Source organism: Dasypus novemcinctus, chromosome 9 (genome assembly GCF_030445035.2).
Source record: "Dasypus novemcinctus isolate mDasNov1 chromosome 9, mDasNov1.1.hap2, whole genome shotgun sequence".
Classification (NCBI taxonomy): Eukaryota; Metazoa; Chordata; class Mammalia; order Cingulata; family Dasypodidae; genus Dasypus; species Dasypus novemcinctus.
In genome coordinates this window covers 121,203,476-121,222,301 of record NC_080681.1, presented here as the reverse complement: position 1 = coordinate 121,222,301, position 18,826 = coordinate 121,203,476, and the positions used below count along the sequence as shown (strand labels likewise).

Below are 18,826 nucleotides of genomic sequence, written 5' to 3'. Positions count from 1 at the left end.
AGATGTTTGCAATGTTTTTTTCCACCCAGCCATCTGAAAATTCTGACTCTTCTATATATTTCCAACATTGCAGGTTTTGGTTATCAGTCTGAACTTGAGTTGAGAGTGGCAGAAGCTGCCCGAAGACAGTACAATAAACTGAAGATGCAGACCAAGGCAGAAATCCGACAAACTCTTGATCGTTTGCTAGTGGGTGATTTTATTGTAAGTGGGCATACATAATCACTCCTTTTGGGGTGCAAGTGAAGGGGCAGGCATCCTTTCTGAGAGGTGCTTTACCTGCTGCTGAAAGTCATGCTTGGATCAGTTATACTGCTTTAGTAAACTGAAAATAAAAGCTTTATTAAGTGAACAAAAAGTAAAATCTCATGTCTTTTACAATCAGGGTTTAATTAATAAAAATGAAAAGACTTGTCTTTGTTCCATTTTTCAGATTTGATTTTTTAACTTGTGAACTTTCCCTTTCCACTTATTATAAGAGAAACAAGTGGAATGATGCCTCAGTTTCTCTTTCAGGGTATGATGGTCATTTTGTGATGCTAAGTAACAACTGATGTGAGGATGCTATAGACAGTGAGAGCCAAGAAACATCTTAACAGTCTGCAAAGACACTGTTTCCAATAGCATGGCCTGAAGGTGCACTTCTAAGACTTAGAAATAGGGTGATGTTCTTTGGGCAGTACTCAAACCAGTTGTAAGTGTAAGGGATGACAGACATTTTCCAAGTAAAATGTTTAGAAGTATGTAGTATGGAATGGAAAATTAGTCGTCGGTGGGTTTTTTTTTTTTGTCTGGGTGGGTGTTCCAACTCAAATTACAATAATTAATAGTATTCTTTTGTTATCTTAGCAAAAAAAAAAAAACAGGGCTTCTTTTTGATATCATGTTAGATAAATCAGCATTCACTATATGTGTACAATTTAGGCTTAAAATTTTAGTTGCAAGGAAAACAACAAATCCATGAATTAGCCTCTTATTTATATTTCAGTCAAAGCTTATGTTTTTCACTAAGATATTTTGGCATGAAAATTTAAAGTTACTAATATCCACGAATAAATAAAAATATTAGGATTTCTACTAGTTTATTTAGATTCCATAATTTCTACAATAGTGTAAAGTATTAAACTGAGTAAATTAGAAACAAGCTGTTTCTTAAACTGTGGCTCATTATAGTCAAATCATTAATTTGCTCATTTTTTCCTACTTCAGCCATTTACTTGGGGTAATGCTTCTTCAAGCGTTTGAAAAGGCTTTTTTTTCCCCACTTCTTGCTCTGATACCATAAACTGTTAAATCATTTACATAACCCTAGCCATGGCTTTCAAAAAGGCTCCACTGATAAAGCTTTCTGTTTCACCAGTTGCAGTTAAAAATTTACGTTATCTTATTTTTACAGGAGGAGAGTAAACGGTGGACTATGCGACTAGATATTTCTGCCCCTCAGGTCATATTTCCCGACGATTTCAAATTCAAGAATCCCGTGTTAGTTGTTGTGGATCTAGGAAGAATGTTATTGACAAATACCCAAGGTATAGTGTGAACATGAAGTAATGAAAACCTCTGTTAGTAGATTTCTGTATGAATGAATAGAGCTTAAAAGCTTATATAACATTTTTTAACCTCCAAAGTTCATGTATTATTTTTTAATAAATATTTCATGATCTTTGCTCTTTTGTAGTGTACAATTCAGTTGTTTTTGGTATACTGAATGAGTTGGGCAACTTTCACCACTAAGTTCAGGCATTTTCATCACCCACAAAGAACCCCATACCCATTAGCAGTTACTCTCCCTCTCCCAGCTCTTGGCCACCACTAATCTATTTTTTGTCTCTAAGGATTAATCTAATCTGGACATTTCCTATAAATGGAATCATGTGGCCTTTTCTTCTTGGCTTCTTTCACTTAGCATAACGTTTCAAGACTTATCCATGTTTTATCAAGTATCAGAACTTCATTCCTTTTTAGGGCTGAATAATCTTTTACTACATAGATATATTTTGTTTATTGATTCATCAGTTGATGGACTTTTGGGTTTCCACTTTTTGGCTATTATGAATAATGCGCTATGTACATTTGTGTAAAGGATTTTGTGTGGATGTATTTTTATTTCTCTTGAGTATGTAACTAGGAATGAAATTGGTGGATATGGTAACTTTATGTTTAACATTTTTGAGGAACTGCCAACTATTTTTCTAATAATCCCACTAACAGTATTATAATTTCTCCTCCAACACTTGTTATTGTTTATGTTTTTTATTATAGCCACCTTAATGAGTGTAAAGTGGTATGTCATTGTGGCTTTTAATTTGTATTTCTTTTTTTTTTTTTAAAGATTTATTTATTTATTTAATTCCCCCCCACGCTCTGGTTGTCTGTTCTCTGTGTCTGTTTGCTGCGTCTTGTTTCTTTGTCCGCTTCTTTTGTCGTCAGTGGCATGGGAAGTGTGGGCGGCCCACTCCTGGGCAGGCTGCACTTTCTTTCGCTCTGGGTGGCTCTCCTTATGGGGCGCACTCCTTGCACGTGGGGCTCCCCTACGCGGGGGACACCCCTGCGTGGGGCGGCACTCCTTGCGTGCATCAGCACTGCGCATGGGCCAGCTCCACACGGGTCAAGGAGGCCCGGGGTTTGAACCGTGGACCTCCCATGTGGTAGACGGATGCCCTAACCACTGGGCCAAGTCCGTTTCCCTAATTTGTATTTCTTATGTAACATTTTGTATTTTAATATAATTTCCCAGCACTTAATTTAATGGATAGAGATTTAATCTCTTTGTTACTAGGGGCATATATAAAAAGAGACTCCTGGATGATAAAATTTCCTAACTGTCGTAAGATCCAGGAAATATTCATTGAATACCTTGAGATGGGAGGGAAGAAAGAGTAGATTCATGAGATAAAAGAAATTGAGGAAGTTTATCAAATAATCTTAACTTCTCTGAAAAGACCCAAAAGGGAAGAAGAGGGCAGAGGACTTTAGTAGAAATGGAAAAATGTGGTGCCAAGGGGAATGCTAAAAAGGAATTAGATCTGCGTAAATTGTTCACACAACCACAGAGAGCACCTACTTGAATTTATGAAACATAAACGTGCTAGAGGCATAGGTGACAGAACCCAGAAGAATGTTTTTTTTAAATTTTTTATTATTTATTTATTGTTTTTTTATCCCCCCCTCCCCCTTTGTGGCTTGCTTGCTGTCTGCTTTCTGTGTACATTTGCTGTGTGTTCTTCTGTGTGTCTGTATTTATTTTTATTTATTCCCTGCCTTTGCGGCTTGCTTGTAGTCTGCTCTCTGTGTCCATTTGCTGCGTGCTCTTCTGTGTTTTTATTTGTCTCTCTTTTTCTGTTGTGTTACCTTGCTGAATTGGCTCTTTGCGGCGCTTACGGGCCCGGCAGCACTCCGCGGAACTTGCGGGCCGTCTGCTCTCTGTGGCGTGCGGGCGAGCCTGCCTTCACAAGGAGGCCCTGGGATGTGAACCCAGGGCCTCCCATATGGTAGACGGGAGCCACTTCCCTCAGAGGTATGTTTTTGTAGTTGTCTCAGCACAAGTACAAAACTGGAAAAGAAGGGTTAGGAATGTGAACTCTGGAGCTAGAAAATGACACATTGACCTGTTACTGCTTGGCAAACACTGACCTCAGCACTAGGGATATTGTACTGCGTAAAACAGATGAGACCTCTGTTTTCTTGGAACCAGCTAGTGAGGGAAACAAAATTAACACATTAGACAAATAAAGAGAACGTTAAAAAACAAGGTAAGTATAGAAAGGGCTGTAAGGAGGGTTTGTGCTAGCAGCTATGGCAGTGCATCTTCTGATGATAGGAAGCTTTGGGCAGCATTGGTGCTTTCTGCACTTGGATGTGCTCTGTCAAAAGATCTCCAACTTTTTTCATATATATATATATAAAATTTTTTTTTTTGGTTTGTTTTTTTGAGGTACCAGGGCTGGGGATTGAACCTGGGACCGCCTATGTGGGAAGCTGGCGCTCAACCACTGAGCCACATCAGCTCCCTTCATGTTCGTATATTTTTGCTCTTTGTGTTTTGATTTCCAAATTAATAAATTAACACTGTATAGTAAATGGTAGATTCAGAATATTATGATTAGAGTTTTCAGCCATTTAAAAAATTGGGGCCAGTCGATACTCTACTTTTCTTAATTATTACATTAAAGGAAAAAGGAAGGAAAGAACAGGTCTGTACTTTGAATCTTCTCTTCTTTTATCCGCAGATGATTCTAAGAGAAAAAATGGGGATGGGTCAACATCTGAAGAGAATCAATTTAGTGATGATGAATACAAGACCCCTCTTGCCACACCTCCTAATACCCCACCTCCTGAGACAAGCAGCAGTAATGGAGAGAAAACACCTCCATTTTCTGGAGTTGAATTCAGTGAGGAACAGCTTCAAGCACATTTAATGAGTACAAAGATGTATGAGAGGTACTCCCTGTCATTTATGGACCTCCAGATCATGGTTGGAAGAGTGAAAGACAATTGGAAGCATGTGCAGGATATTGATGTGGGGCCAACCCATGTTGTAGAGAAATTCAATGTTCATTTACAGTTAGAACGTCGATTGATTTATACTTCAGATCCCAAATACCCAGGAGCTGTGCTGTCAGGCAATCTTCCGGACTTAAAAATCCACATCAATGAGGATAAAATATCTGCTCTAAAGAATTGCTTTGCTCTCTTGACCACCTCAGAAATGAAGACTTCTGACACTCAAATTAAAGAGAAGATTTTTCCCCAAGGGGGACAGCGGGGAAGTTTGCAAGACTCAGTAATGAATTTAACCCAGAGCTTTGTGATGTTGGAGCAGCATACCCGGGAGGTTCTGGTGGAGTCGCAGCTCCTTCTTGCTGAATTTAAGGTTAACTGTATGCAGCTTGGTGTTGAGAGCAATGGCCGGTACATTTCTGTGCTCAAGGTATTTGGAACCAATGCTCATTTTGTGAAGAGGCCTTATGATGCTGAAGTCTCTCTCACTGTTCATGGTTTACTCTTGGTAGACACCATGCAGACATATGGTGCTGATTTTGACCTTTTGATGGCTTCACACAAGAACTTGAGCTTTGATGTTCCAACAGGAAGCCTCCGGGATAGCAGGGCTCAATCTCCTGTCTCTGGACCCAGTGTGACCCATTTAACTGATGCAGCTACCCTGAATGAACAATCAGCTGCTAGTGTTTCACCTGAAAAAATTCTCACCAAAGAACAAGAGTCCCTCATTAAATTGGAATATCAGTTTGTGAGTTCAGAGTGTCCATCAATGAATTTAGACAGCACTCTTCAGGTGATATCATTGCAGGTGAATAATTTGGATATTATCCTAAATCCAGAGACAATTGTGGAACTGATTGGTTTTCTTCAAAAATCCTTCCCCAAGGAAAAAGATGATTTGAGTCCTCAACCTTTAATGACTGATTTTGAAAGAAGCTTCAGGGAACAAGGAATTTATCAATCTACATATGAACAAAACATAGAAGTTGCAGTGGAAATCCATAGACTTAACTTACTTCTCCTCCGGACAGTGGGAATGGCAAATGGAGAGAAATATGGCAGAAAAATTGCAACTGCAAGTATAGGTGGCACCAAAGTTAATGTCTCAATGGGAAGCACATTTGATGTGAATGGTTCTCTTGGCTGTTTGCAGCTTATGGATTTGACACAAGATAATGTTAAGAATCAGTATGTTGTCAGCATTGGGAATTCCCAAGGCTATGAAAATATCATCAGTGATATTGGCTACTTTGAATCTGTATTTGTCAGAATGGAAGACGCAGCCCTCACTGAAGCTTTGAGTTTCACGTTTGTTGAGAAATCTAAACAGGAGTGTTTTCTCAGCCTCAAGATGGCTTCTTTGCATTATAACCACTCTGCTAAGTTTTTGAAGGAGTTAACATTATCGATGGATGAACTGGAAGAAAATTTTCAAAGTATGCTGAAAAGTGCAGCCACTAAAGTCACCACAGTACTTGCTACCAAGACTGCTGAATACAGTGAGATGGTATCGCTGTTTGAAACTCCAAGGAAGACTCGGGAACCGTTTATCTTTGATGATAATGAATTGTATGGGTTTGGCCTAGGTGCATCTCATTCTGACACCGTAAAGCTAATTTTGAACATAAACATTGAATCGCCAGTTGTTTCTATCCCTCGGAAGCCTGGGAGTCCTGAGTTGTTAGTAGGGCACTTGGGACAGATATTCATCCAGAATTTTGTGGCAGGAGATGATGAATCCAGAAGTGACCGACTACAGGTGGAAATCAAGGACATTAAATTATATTCTTTGAACTGCACTCAGTTGGCAGCCAGAGAGGGTCCTGGGTCTGAAGTAAGCCGGGCTTTTTGCCCTCCTTCTGGGTCTGCCAGTGTCAGTAGTCAGGAGGAAACTCCTTTCACCCGTCATGATTTCTTTGAATCTTTGCATAGAGGTCAAGGTGAGACGCCTAAATCTTTTGTTTCATTTAAATAACACTTTTCATTCAGAATTATCTCTAGTTAATATTTAGAAATCAAAATAGAATTTAGTAGAATGCTTCATATAGAATAGGTTAGTATGTTTTCAATTTGTTCCATTTAATGCCATAGTTGGCAAAATAAGACTTTTTAAAAAACAAAACAAAACAGTAGCCCCCTCTGAAATCTGGTGAGTGCTGATCTATGAGATGCTTCAGTGGATGTGTTTATTCTGTTAGAATACTGTTTAATTTGGTCAAACATATATGATTGCGTTTTGTTCCTAAGTTGTAGTTAAATATTGTAGCCCAAGGCAGCTGGAAGGGTTGACATAAATATAGTGTGAAATTTAGCCTGTGGATGCTGTGCTCTCTGTTAATATTCTGTCATCTTGTTTTATAATGGTTTAGTTAAAAGTTCTAGGAAAAGAATGTTTGTATTTATTGTATTCTTGATCTAATTAGCCAAAACCAAATAGTTCTATTTGCCTCAGCATCCACAGAAACCAGGTAAACCCTAGAGCATGGCTTTCTTTGTTTACTGAAGAAATGAATGGCTTTTGGGGGCTTCTCCTCTGGTTCTAGATGTTAATTCACTCTGATTCATTTACATACTTTACAGAGGATTGCTTTCCCTGCTTGGGAGAAAAGTTGTTCAGTTATACCCTTGAATTGTTTTTGATTCCGATTTAGGCCCAATAAAAGGGCCTAAAATCTTACCCCTGGTAACTTGAAGAAGGAGGAGCCATTTGATTTAGAAGGTCCGAGCTTGGAATCAACTTTAAAATGGAAGTCATCTCTGGAAAGTCTTCACTGATCCTTCTGATCCTTCTAGGCTCCCATATTTTATTCATAGCATTTTTTCACAGTCAGTGGAGTACTTTTCAGTCATCTTATCTAGAGTAGGGATTTTCGTACAGGTCAGATGTTGTCTCATGAAACTTTAAACTACAGCACAAGGCACAGTGTAGGTACACAACAAATATTCATTGAATTAAATTGAAAGGAATTAAAAAATATAAAGAGCCATAGAGCGTTAACTTGAGGACAAGTTTGATACCATATTTTCAGATGGAAAATTTTCAGTATTTTTTAAACAATATGTTTTTGTTTTCCAGTTGTAAAATACATGCTCATTATAGCAAAGGCCATAAATAAACAATACTTTTTACACCCCTCAAGTAACCTCTTGACATTTGATGTATAACATTTATCAAATTACAGCATTCCTTTTGCAAATACTTTTGTAGTGTATTTTCCCTTTAAAATATAGTATCATTTCACCAAAAAACAATTGACTCTTAATCCTTAATACAAATTGCTGCATCCAAGATGATGAGTGAAGCATAGAGAAGCCTAATGAGATAAGGATGCCCAGCAACTTACTGACTCTGCCGCAGGTCAACTTTAAGTATCCATGTGACTCAGATTTGTATATTAGCAAAGTTACCTACCAATTGCCAGATACTGTAGACTTTCAAAATTGTTCACAAAGCCACAGGCCTATTTTTCCTTCCAGTCTTTTTTTTCTCTGTGTATTTTAAAACAAAATCAGAATCATAAATAAAGCACACATTTGCATTTTTTTACTCACCCCATTGTATTATAATTTCCCATGTTATTAAATAATCTTAAAAAACATGAATTGTACCACAACTTATTTAGTCATTTCCCTATTGTTACATATATAAGTTATTTCAAGTTTTGTACTACAATAAATAATATGCAATAAACACCCTTACACACAGAAGGTACCAGCTTGGGAGGATAAGAGAAGCTTAAGGTACAACAAGGACTGGATTAATGTTCACAGAGCACACTTTGAAGCCAACAGATGGAGTGTGTCTTGAAAATACTGTTTCTTTTTTTTGTGTGTAAATTTATCTTGTATGTTTGCTTGCTGTGTGTTTTGATCTTGAGATAGCCGTCAGAGTTTGTACTCAGTCACAGACCCAGGTGCTAGGCCAATTGCTATCCCAGTTGAAGAGTAATCCATGGCCTCTACTTTCTATATCTTACACTTCATCAGCAATGACTAAGTAAATGCTAATGTTTACAGTTTCTCATTTCCTCTCTCTTATGCCAGCTTTTCACATCCTGAACAATACCACTATTCAGTTTAAACTGGAGAAAATCCCTATAGAGAGAGAATCTGAATTGACTTTCTCTCTTAGTCCAGATGACCTGGAAACTTCTAGCATCATGAAGATTGAAGGAAAATTTGTTAATCCAGTTCAGGTAAAAACCTTGTTGATTTTCATTTTGGGGTAGTTGAAATCCTTTTTTTTAAATGATTATATTAGAACCTAGCTTCATTATGGTTCATTCTATTGGGTCAGAAGTTTCTGTATCACGTAAGGATTTTGAACCTTGCTGATGAACAGTGAATAGGTACATGGCTCTGGCAAGGTTTGAAGTTGACTTTTTAAAAAGCTAGCATGCATGCTAGCTTTGCACATGACACATGGCTTCATTCATTGACACAGTGGTGAAAAGGGTAGGCTATTAAAATACCAGTTGCACTAATACAGTTTGGATGCTGTTTGTGGAAGCACCATTTCCTCTCTTTGGACTTCCCACTCTCTGCTTTCTAGAGTATGTTTATATACCAGCTGTGGTATTTGTTTAACTCAGTCTTTACTCATCCCACCTGTTGTATGTATATTACATGTCAAAGATGTTTTCTAACATAGAGGGCACTAGAATAGAAGTTTGTTCAGTGATGATTGTGACCTTGGGTGAGTCATTTCATTTCTGTTCCTCTTATTCCTAGTCTACATTTAGAGTTACTAACCTCTTCTCAACACTAAGAGAAATTATGAGGAAATATAAGATTGTTTATATATTGTTATGTTGGAAGGAAACTATATAAATTCAAAGAGAGATAATTAATATATATTACTGCTGCGTATAGCTTGTTCCGGTAAACATGGAGTTCTTTTATTATGTCATTTTATCACTGGGGAATCTTTTTTGTTAGCCTCCTTCATGTTTTTAAGGAGGATTGAATTTTATAGAGGAAGAAGACAGATTGTTAATTCCAATGCCGTTCGGAAATGGGAAACTATTGCTTCAAAAGTCAGAGTTACTCTTTTCCAGGAGATTATAATTTTTTTTACTTAAAAAATTTTTTTAAATTAAAGTTAATAGATCGCATAGAATGTTACATTAAAGAAACATAAGAGGTTCCCATATAACCCACACCCCAACCCCCCACCCCCATCATTTTTGTAAATTGTATTTTTTTTTGAAGATACGTACATGACAAAAAAGGTTACATTATAAAAAAACACGAGGTTCCCCTATACCTCCATCCCGCCACACCACTCCTCCCACACTAACAACCTCCCGCATCATTGTGACACACTTATCGCACTCAGTGAACACATTTTGGAGCACTGCTGCACTACGTGGATAATAGTTTACTCTGTAGTTCACACTTTTGACATACTTGGCATGGACTATAAAACAATCTGATTATCTGAGCTGTTAACAGATCCTTTTAAGGGAGAATTAGTTATGCCCTCTTGGAAATGAAATGGGCCCGGATCGGAATTTCTTTTATGTATAAATGTCTGTAATGTGTGTGTGTGTGTGCACATATATGTTTGTGTGTGCATACATCTGCTGTCCTTTTTTCATCAAAAGTGTAATTCTTCCTAATTTCACAAGCAGTTTAGAAAAGAGCATTAAATGATAAATGAGAACAGGCAGGATCTTGGACACTGGACCCTAGCGGTGGACAGTAATAGCTAACAGCTATTTGGGAGAGCTGCTTATGGACATGTGTGCATCATGTGACATCAGTAGTTCTTGGTGATGGGTTCCTGGGGGATGGAGCTTTCCCCACAGCTTTTCCTCTGAAGACTAAGCTTTTGTCTTATCAACAGTGACTACTAGGATAGATTTTTTTTTTTACCTTAAATCTAGCATATAATGTGAATTTTATTGCTTTATATTGCATTATTCTTTTGGTTACTATTGGGTTACTGTTATTTTCAATGAAACTATATCTGAAAACTTTTTCTTATAAAAACTTTTGAATACACAAAAAATAGTCTAATGAACCTTATGTACTTATCTCTCAGATTCATTAATCAATATTTTGTCTCATATGTTTTACCTATTTTATTTTTTTGGTGAAATATTTAAGGAAAATTCCAGGACTTATGCCATTTTTACTCCTATATATTTGGACTGTATCTCTAAAATGATGTGCATTATCTTACATGACCATAGTGCGATTATTATGCCGTACACAATGAAAATTCCTTAAAATTATCAAAATTTTAATGTTTTCAGATTTCAGTGACATTTAAAAAATTTATTGACGTATGTTAATTGTGGCAAAATGCACATAGCAAAAATCATTTTAACCATTTTAAGTAGGCAGTTCTTTGACATTAAGTACATGAAAAGTGTGTATCTTTCACTATTTCCAGACTATTCACTATTTCCAGACTATTTTCATCATTCCAAGCCAAAACTCTTACTCTTTTAGCAATGAATATGCTCCCTGTTACTCCTTCTTCTTACCCCTTGTAACCACTATTTTGCTTTCTGTCTCTATAGGTTTGTTTATTCTCAGTCTTTCATATAAGTGGAATCACACAATATTTGTCCCTTTGTGTCTGGCTTAGTTCACTCAACATGATGTCTTCAAGGTTCATCCATGTTGTAAAATATTCCAGCTTCATTTCTTTTTATGACTGAAAAGAAATACCACGTTTTGATTATCCATTCATCTGTTGATGGACGCTTGGGTTGCTTCTGCCTTTTGGCTATTGTGAATAATGCTATGATGAACACCAGTGTTTAAATATTTGTCTGAGTTCCTACTTTCAGTTCTTTGGAGTATATATACCTAGGAGTGGAATTTCTGGTCAAATGATAATTCTATGTTTAACTTTCTGAAGAACCACCAAAAATGTCTTTTTCTTTTGACTTGTTTGAATCAGGATCCACCTATTGCATTTGGATGATATATCTTTTAGGTCTCTATAAATCTGGTCTCCCGATCAGAAGGCATGAAATATCTGGTTGTTTATCTCGTAGTGATGCTGACATTAGTTATTGTGTTCAGGTGGCAAGTACTTGATCCCATGATTGTAATTCCTTGTTAATCATTCGCTAATGGTTTTTCCACTGATAGACTTTAATGAAATAATTATTTAATCAGGAGTTACAAAATGGTGATGAATTTTGTCATTTTTGTATTTATTGATTAGAATTCTTTTGCTAAAAATTACCCTTAAGTAAAAAAAAAAGCTTTTCTAAAAATATTTTTAATAAATTGTAATTAAGGGCAAAGACAGAGAGAAAGGAAAATTAGTAATCATGAATCATCATTATCATCGTTAAAAAATAGTTTGTTGAGTAGTAGTCAATTTTTCCCAGGCTTATGGTATATCCACATTAGACTTGTAGCAGCATGCCCTTCATTTTTTGCATTTGTTCTTTTGAGGTTAGAGTGACTTTACTGACTCAGTCATGCAATTAACATCATTTATTGTGTGTGTGTATTATTTTATGAGGTACTAGGTGAAGGTCTTGTGAATAGAACAGAAACAGAGAGAGGTAAGAACAGAAATGAACCAAAAGAAGTAGTTCTTGTTACCTACTAACTTAAAATCTGGTGGGGAAACCCATAAAAACAGCTTTGGAAATGTATGGGCAGTGTATCTGAGTGCAATTAACTACAGTAGTGGAGTAACTGAATTTTTCTCTTTGAATACAGGTGGTGTTAGCCAAGCATGTATATGAGCAGGTTTTACAAACGCTGGACAATCTTGCGTATAGTGAAGATCTCAACAAGTTTCCAGTCAGTGCCACCTCCTCACCTTGCCCTAATTCTCCTCTACCTTCCCTCAGTACCTGTGGGGAACCTTCTGTTGAAAGGAAGGAGAATGGATTATTCAGCCACTCTAGCCTCTCTAACACTTCTCAAAAGTCCTCATCTGTGAGGGAAGTCAAATCCTTCACCCAGATTCAAGCCAACTTTTGTATAGCTGAACTTCAAGTCCAGTTAAGTGGAGATCTGACTTTGGGGGCCCAGGGTCTTGTGAGCTTAAAGTTTCAGGATTTTGAGGTGGAATTCAGTAAGGACCATCCTCAGACCTTATCTATTCAGATTGCCCTGCGCTCTCTGCTGATGGAAGACTTACTGGAGAAAAATCCAGATTCCAAATACAAGAACCTGATGGTATCTCGGGGAGCTCCTAAGCCATCTAGTTTAGCACAAAAAGAATATCTTTCTCAGTCTTGTCCTTCAGTGTCTAATGTGGAATATCCTGATATGCCTCGGTCTCTCCCTTCCCACATGGAAGAAGCTCCTAATGTCTTTCAGTTATATCAGAGACCCACCTCTGCATCCCGGAAAAAGCAAAAGGAAGTCCAAGATAAGGACTATCCCTTGACTCCACCTCCATCTCCAACAGTAGATGACCCCAAGTTATTTGCTGGGAAGAGTAAATTTGATGATTCCTTGGTCCACATCAATATATTCTTGGTGGATAAGAAACATCCAGAATTCTTGTCCAGCTATGATCGAGTCAACCGGTGCATTGATGTTGATTTTAACTGCTTGGATGTGCTGATCACGCTGCAAACCTGGGTTGTGATATTAGATTTTTTTGGAATTGGCTCCACTGCAGATAACCATGCAATGAAGGTATCATCTGAGGACATTGTACAAAATGTGAAGTTAGAGTCAAATGCTTTAAGAGAGTCTGAACTTCAGGATCCAGTTAACACCAAGCTGGATCTCAAGGTATCAATTCCCTTTGGCTCCTGTAAATTCTAAAAATAAGTTTGGGGCTGCTTATTTAAATGCCAGCATTTTACCTTAACTCTGGAAAAATAGCTCCTATTGTCAGGGGAGCTATCTAGTTGTCTGGGTGTCTGTTATAATATTAATATTATATTAATTATAATTATAATATTAATATTTGAGATAAGACTTTAGTGTAAATCCCATCTAGAGGCAGAGAAAACCAATGATTTCACTAACTTTTTGTCCTTCCTCTGGACTATATAATTCCGTGGAGTTACTTAGTTTCTCTGAACCTCGGTTTTCTCATCTATGAAATTAAGATAATTAAATGAATTCATTTTTGTAAAGCACCCAGCAAAGCTCCTAGTACATAGTAGCTACTTTAAAGTGTGGCTTTTATTATTTCTCTACTATTTCAAAACATTATTGGCTTTCATTGAGGGCAACAGTATAGCTGTTAAGAATGAAGTCTCAGAAGTCAGACTGTTTAGTTTTGAATCCTGGCACTTTTGCTCTAACCTTGGGAAAATTATTTAACCTTTCTCCCTCAAATTTTTCATTAGTCAAGTGAGAGTGATATATGGTACTTATGTCATTGGACTGTTTGAGGATTCAACGAAGTAACATAGGTAAAACTTATGTCGTCACACAGTGGATGGCATGTAGTGAGCACTTATGAATGGTTGCTCATAATTGTTTTTAGCATTCCATTGATTTCAATGCTTGTAGCTTGTTCTCAGTACTTATTTTTATAAATATTTATCAAAAAACACAAAGGTGTTTGAATTGAAGGCTGTTTTGCTCTCTGATGGAACAGTAAAATGTGTAAGCAGTTAAATTTAACTGACCATTTGGAAGCACATAGGGCTATTGCAATTGGCACCAGCTCAGACTGTGGATCCCCCTGCAGTGGCTGATTACATTAGTGTGCCTTGAGGATAAAGTTCTCACCTGTATGTTTTAGCATGTATGGGCATGCACTTACTTCTGGGGAAAAGTCAGGGAGGAGAGTCATGTTTTATCCAGTTATTTCTTATTTCCCTAACTGCCCATGGATTTCATTCTTCTAGAAATGGAGAAGCCCTCAGAGGAGAAATGGCCCAGAACCAGATTTATCTCTCTTGCTCAGTGTTTGGTTGTGAATGACCTGTAGGACTCGTAGGCGTCTGGTACCTTGGGGTTAGCAAATGAATGGAGAAGTTTCAGTTGTTCTTTTGGACTTAATACAGGCGTTCTTAACCAGGGGCCCACAGATCCCCAAGGGGTCTGTGGAAAGATTTCAGGGGGTCCATGAGCTTGAATTGAAAAAAAAAAAAATCAACTTATTATCTTTATTTTCTCTGACCTCCGATGTTGAATGTCATAAAAGTATCTACTGCTACATTCTGAGAAGGGGTTTGTGATTTTCACCTGATTGGCAAAGGGGTCCATGGAACAAAAAAAGGTTAAGAGCCCCTGACTTAATATTTTAGTAGTTTTAACTTTGTTCTCGTGTCCTTCCAATGACCTGCTTCATGCACCCGGTAGGTGTTGAGTGTGGAGTGCCCCTAGGGGGATTTGCATAGGGTGGTGTGGCTGGTTCCACAGGAGAACAGGACTAGATAAGTGCCCCTCATCAGTGTAGCTTTTTAAGAAACATTCATTTTTGAGAAACAAATTTTTATTGTGAAAAGGTTCGAACATACCACAAAGAAAGAATAGTATAATGGACCCTTATACATCCAACTCTTATTTCATTATTTATTGAGGTTTGTCACATTTACTTTATCTATTCCCTTTTTTCATTTGCTAAAGTATTTAAAAATTAAATTCCAGATAACATTTCACCTCTATATACTTCAGTAAGCAGAAAAAAAAAAAATGGACATTTTCTTACATTACCATAGTACACTGTCACATCTAACTAAATTAACAAGAACTCCTGGGTATTATGTGAAACCTTCCAGTCCATAATGTGTCCCTGATTATCTCAACAATGCCCTTTTATTCTTGAATTTTAGAGGAATGAGTGGTTTAAGAAACTTAATGTCTTTTCTTTCCCTATTCCCTGATGGTGATCTTGCCTTGACAAGATCGTTCCATCGTCTATGTCAAAACGCTTTCTGTAAGGGAATCTCTGCAGCACTGCAGAGGCTGCCAAGGTCATTGCTCTAACTGTAATCCCCTTCTTTTCTCTACCTTCATCTGCAAACATTTTTCTTTCCTTCTTTTCCCATCTTTTTTTCTCCTAGTCATTCATTCATCAAACAACTCTTTGTGGTGGGCACTTAAGTTAAAGGGGTAAGGCATAGCTTCTGCCATTTGGAAGCATGAATGGTAAATGAAGTTTGCATCTACTCTCCATCTTCTCCCATCACCTTCCTCACTTCACCCCATGCCTTATCCAGTGAGGGTACTCGGAGCAAAAAATATTGTTGAGACCCATCTCAACAAATCCCAGACATATGCCTTTTTAGTCATTATAATTACAATACCATAATATAGAATTTGTTGCTAAGGATGCTGTTCCCAAGACAGACAATTGTTTTGTTTTTCTTCTATTTATAGTTGTCCCTGGTAAGGAAAATCTTTGATTGTGATTTCTAGGTAAAGTCCCAATTGATCAACAGGGTCTCCTATTAAATATTTATCCAAAGACACAAATAAGATTCTAAATCATATCCATTATTTTGCTTTGGCAAATTTCTTAATGAATCTATATGCATTATTACAGGATATACATTATTAAATACAAACACAAAAAAGATAAAAATTGTTTTATAATGTAAAAAATTTCACTAACAGGATAAGACAACCATAGAAAGGACACCACAGAATCTGGATTTTAATTACCCAGTGGAATTCCTTTTTTAATCAGCTCTATCCTCAAATTATGGTTTGGCTGGCCTAAGAAAGCTGAAGTAAAATTGGTATTATTAAAAGGTTTATCTTCCAATTTCCTGAGCCTTTCTGCATCTCAATTTTGTTCTGCCGTTTCCTTGATTGATAGCGTCCCCCACCCCCAGTAATGTTTTCCTTGCTTTATCTTCTGCATTCCCCAGGTTCATTCACTCTCTCTTGTGCTGAATAAGACCACCAGTGAGCTTGCTAAAGCAAATGTGTCCAAATTAGTGGCACATCTGGAAATGATTGGTAAGTGGGGAAAATCAAACTTGTAAAATCTGGTAAGAATTTGAACTTTCTGATCACAAAGCTAATTGTCCTCATGTTTTAAGTAAAGTGTGGATCAGTGGCTTGATTGTGGTTTTTGGTCTGGCCATAATTTGTAGTAGTGGTTTCCAAACCTAGGTTTATTGATCAGAATCATGTGGATAGTTTGTTAGAAATACAGATGCCCACCTTTGCTGCCTCCTCTCGACCCCTGCATCCCTGGCATCTATCTGTGTTTTTACCCAATTCTATTCTAGGGTGATCATATAATTTTTTTGTCCAATTTGGAATATTTTTGAGAATGAAAGGAGACAATATTAATAATTATGCCTGGGAAACAGGCATATAACTGGGCTATCTCTAGGAAACCAGGGCATAGATTCACTGTCTATAGCATGGTTTTTAAGGCAGGAGAATATTGTAATAAAGCTGGCATTATTTTTAATGGGATTTTATAGGTTGAGATTCTTAATAGAACACATCAAGTTCTAAATATAAGAGATTTATAGTGTTTATTGAATACTTCTTTCTTTAAGGAATATGTAATTAAATAGGGATGATTTCAAAGGTCAAATGTTGACTGTATAGTAAAAATAAGATCTTATGGCTGTTGTAAATTAATTTGTAAAAGTTTCTTAAGATTGTTGTTATTTTTTTTTAGGAGGTATGGGGGATTGAACCCAGGACCTCATACATGGGAAGCAGGTGCTCAATCAGTGAGCTACATCTTCTCCTCAAGATTGGGTACTTTTGAGAGGACATTAAGTGTCACAGAGGAGTACATATCAGTTTGTTGGGAGCTGAACTAGCATGCCAAATGTGTACACTTTAGTAATTGATTTGTAATGATAATTAGGATAAAACTTGTTTTGAGGAAGTATACAGAATATTCCTTCTTTATATCCACACAATGTTAAGAATGATTTGTTATAGGTTTGCACCCTAGGTATACATGTTTCAACCTTTTATCTTTGTCCAACCCACTTTCAGGGAACTCCCTTGTATATCAGTAGCTACATGGCTTGGCAGTTCGCATGCATGTCTCAGGGTCTCTGCCTCATTAGTCTTTTTTTTTTTAACTTTTTATTAACCATGCTAAAATCCACTTGATGTTGCTTGAATACCTGACATATTTCTGGCATTCTTCTCCTTTTTTTCTTTTATGCATTGTACAATTAATAGACTTAATGCTATTTTACTAATTCTTATTAATGGTCTAATCTCAGAAAGGATCACTTTTCTATCTATATTTGTAAATGTTTTCTCCCTTAAATTTTATGTACATTTAATCTTTTCCTGCTTATAAACATTAACATGTGACGTTGCTGTTTTAGTCAATCCCTTTTGAACTTCTGAGAATAATCCCTTTTGGACTTTTGAGAATATTTGAAGTGTTACCTAAAATATTTCCTGGTGGGTGTTTTGGAATATAAAAATTTGCTTTTGACATGTAGTTCAATTAAATAGTGAAAAGTCTGAGGCATGTGTATCTGACTTTTTGTTCCAGGTATGTTTAAGGTATATGACAAAAAAGAAAGATATAATATGACAAAAAAGAAAGATATAATATGACAAAAAAGAAAGATATAATATGCTCTTATTTTAACATCCCTAGAAGGAGACCTGGCCTTACAGGGCAGCATCGGGAGCCTGTCTCTAAGTGACCTTACATCTCATGGAGAGTTCTACAGAGAACGATTCACTACAAGTGGAGATGAAGCACTCATTTTCCAGACTTTTAAGTAAAAATATCAATATTTTCTGACTTGATATTTTGTCATAATCATATGCTGTTTCAAGTTCTTGTTGGCTAAACAGTGAAAAAATTTTTGAAAAATTTTACCTTCTTAGATAAAAGTGATAAAATCTGCTTGTGAGGAGTCCTGTTTTAGGTTAAATTTCACGAGAGTGGATCTTTGTTGAAGTGGGCAACTCAAGCTTTATAAACAGATGAGATATGATTGAAATAATTCTGATTATTAAAAGACCTGGACTCTTGTCTTAGTTTGCCACAAGGCTGCTGATTCAGAGTACCAGAAATGGGTTGGCTTTTATAATGGGGATTTTGTTAAGGGTAAAATTTTATAGTTCTGAGGTCATGAAATGTCCAAATCACAGCACCATCAGAGATACTTTCTCACCAAAGTCAGCTACTGGTAATCCTGGTGTCCTGCCATGTGGTAAAGATGATGGCTAGTCTTTCTCCAGGAGCACAGCTGTGGGCCACAAGGAATAAGGCTTGTCCCTTTCCAGGTCTCTTCTCTCAATCTTGGCTGCTCCTCTTTCTTCCTGAGTTCAGCTTTGGGTGATCAGGCATATGGCTTATCTCTTCAGTCTTGAGATACTCCATGGGGTCTGCCTTTTAGGGGCTTTGTGCTTGAGCTTTGGCTGCTAGCCATCTTCGAGTCCTCTCACATGGCAGGGTCAAAATGGTGACTTCCTT

At 37.0% G+C, this 18,826-nt stretch overlaps 1 protein-coding gene across 8 annotated transcripts in view; it reads left to right on the top strand.

The window, feature by feature from the left end:
- Positions 1-18,826, top strand: part of VPS13D (vacuolar protein sorting 13 homolog D) — a 311,480-nt gene that overhangs the window by 29,294 nt on the left and 263,360 nt on the right. For all 8 annotated transcript variants that reach the window (XR_009187313.2, XR_009187314.2, XR_009187312.2 and 5 more), the window contains exons 17-23: positions 74-204; positions 1,397-1,529; positions 4,230-6,443; positions 8,548-8,699; positions 12,199-13,230; positions 16,275-16,365; positions 17,999-18,125. Coding sequence is in view for 3 of the 8 variants with exons in the window: in XM_058304369.2 (XP_058160352.1) it covers positions 74-204; positions 1,397-1,529; positions 4,230-6,443; positions 8,548-8,699; positions 12,199-13,230; positions 16,275-16,365; positions 17,999-18,125 (3,880 nt within the window). In the remaining 5 variants the exon portion in view is untranslated. The remainder of the gene's footprint in view (positions 1-73; positions 205-1,396; positions 1,530-4,229; positions 6,444-8,547; positions 8,700-12,198; positions 13,231-16,274; positions 16,366-17,998; positions 18,126-18,826) is intronic.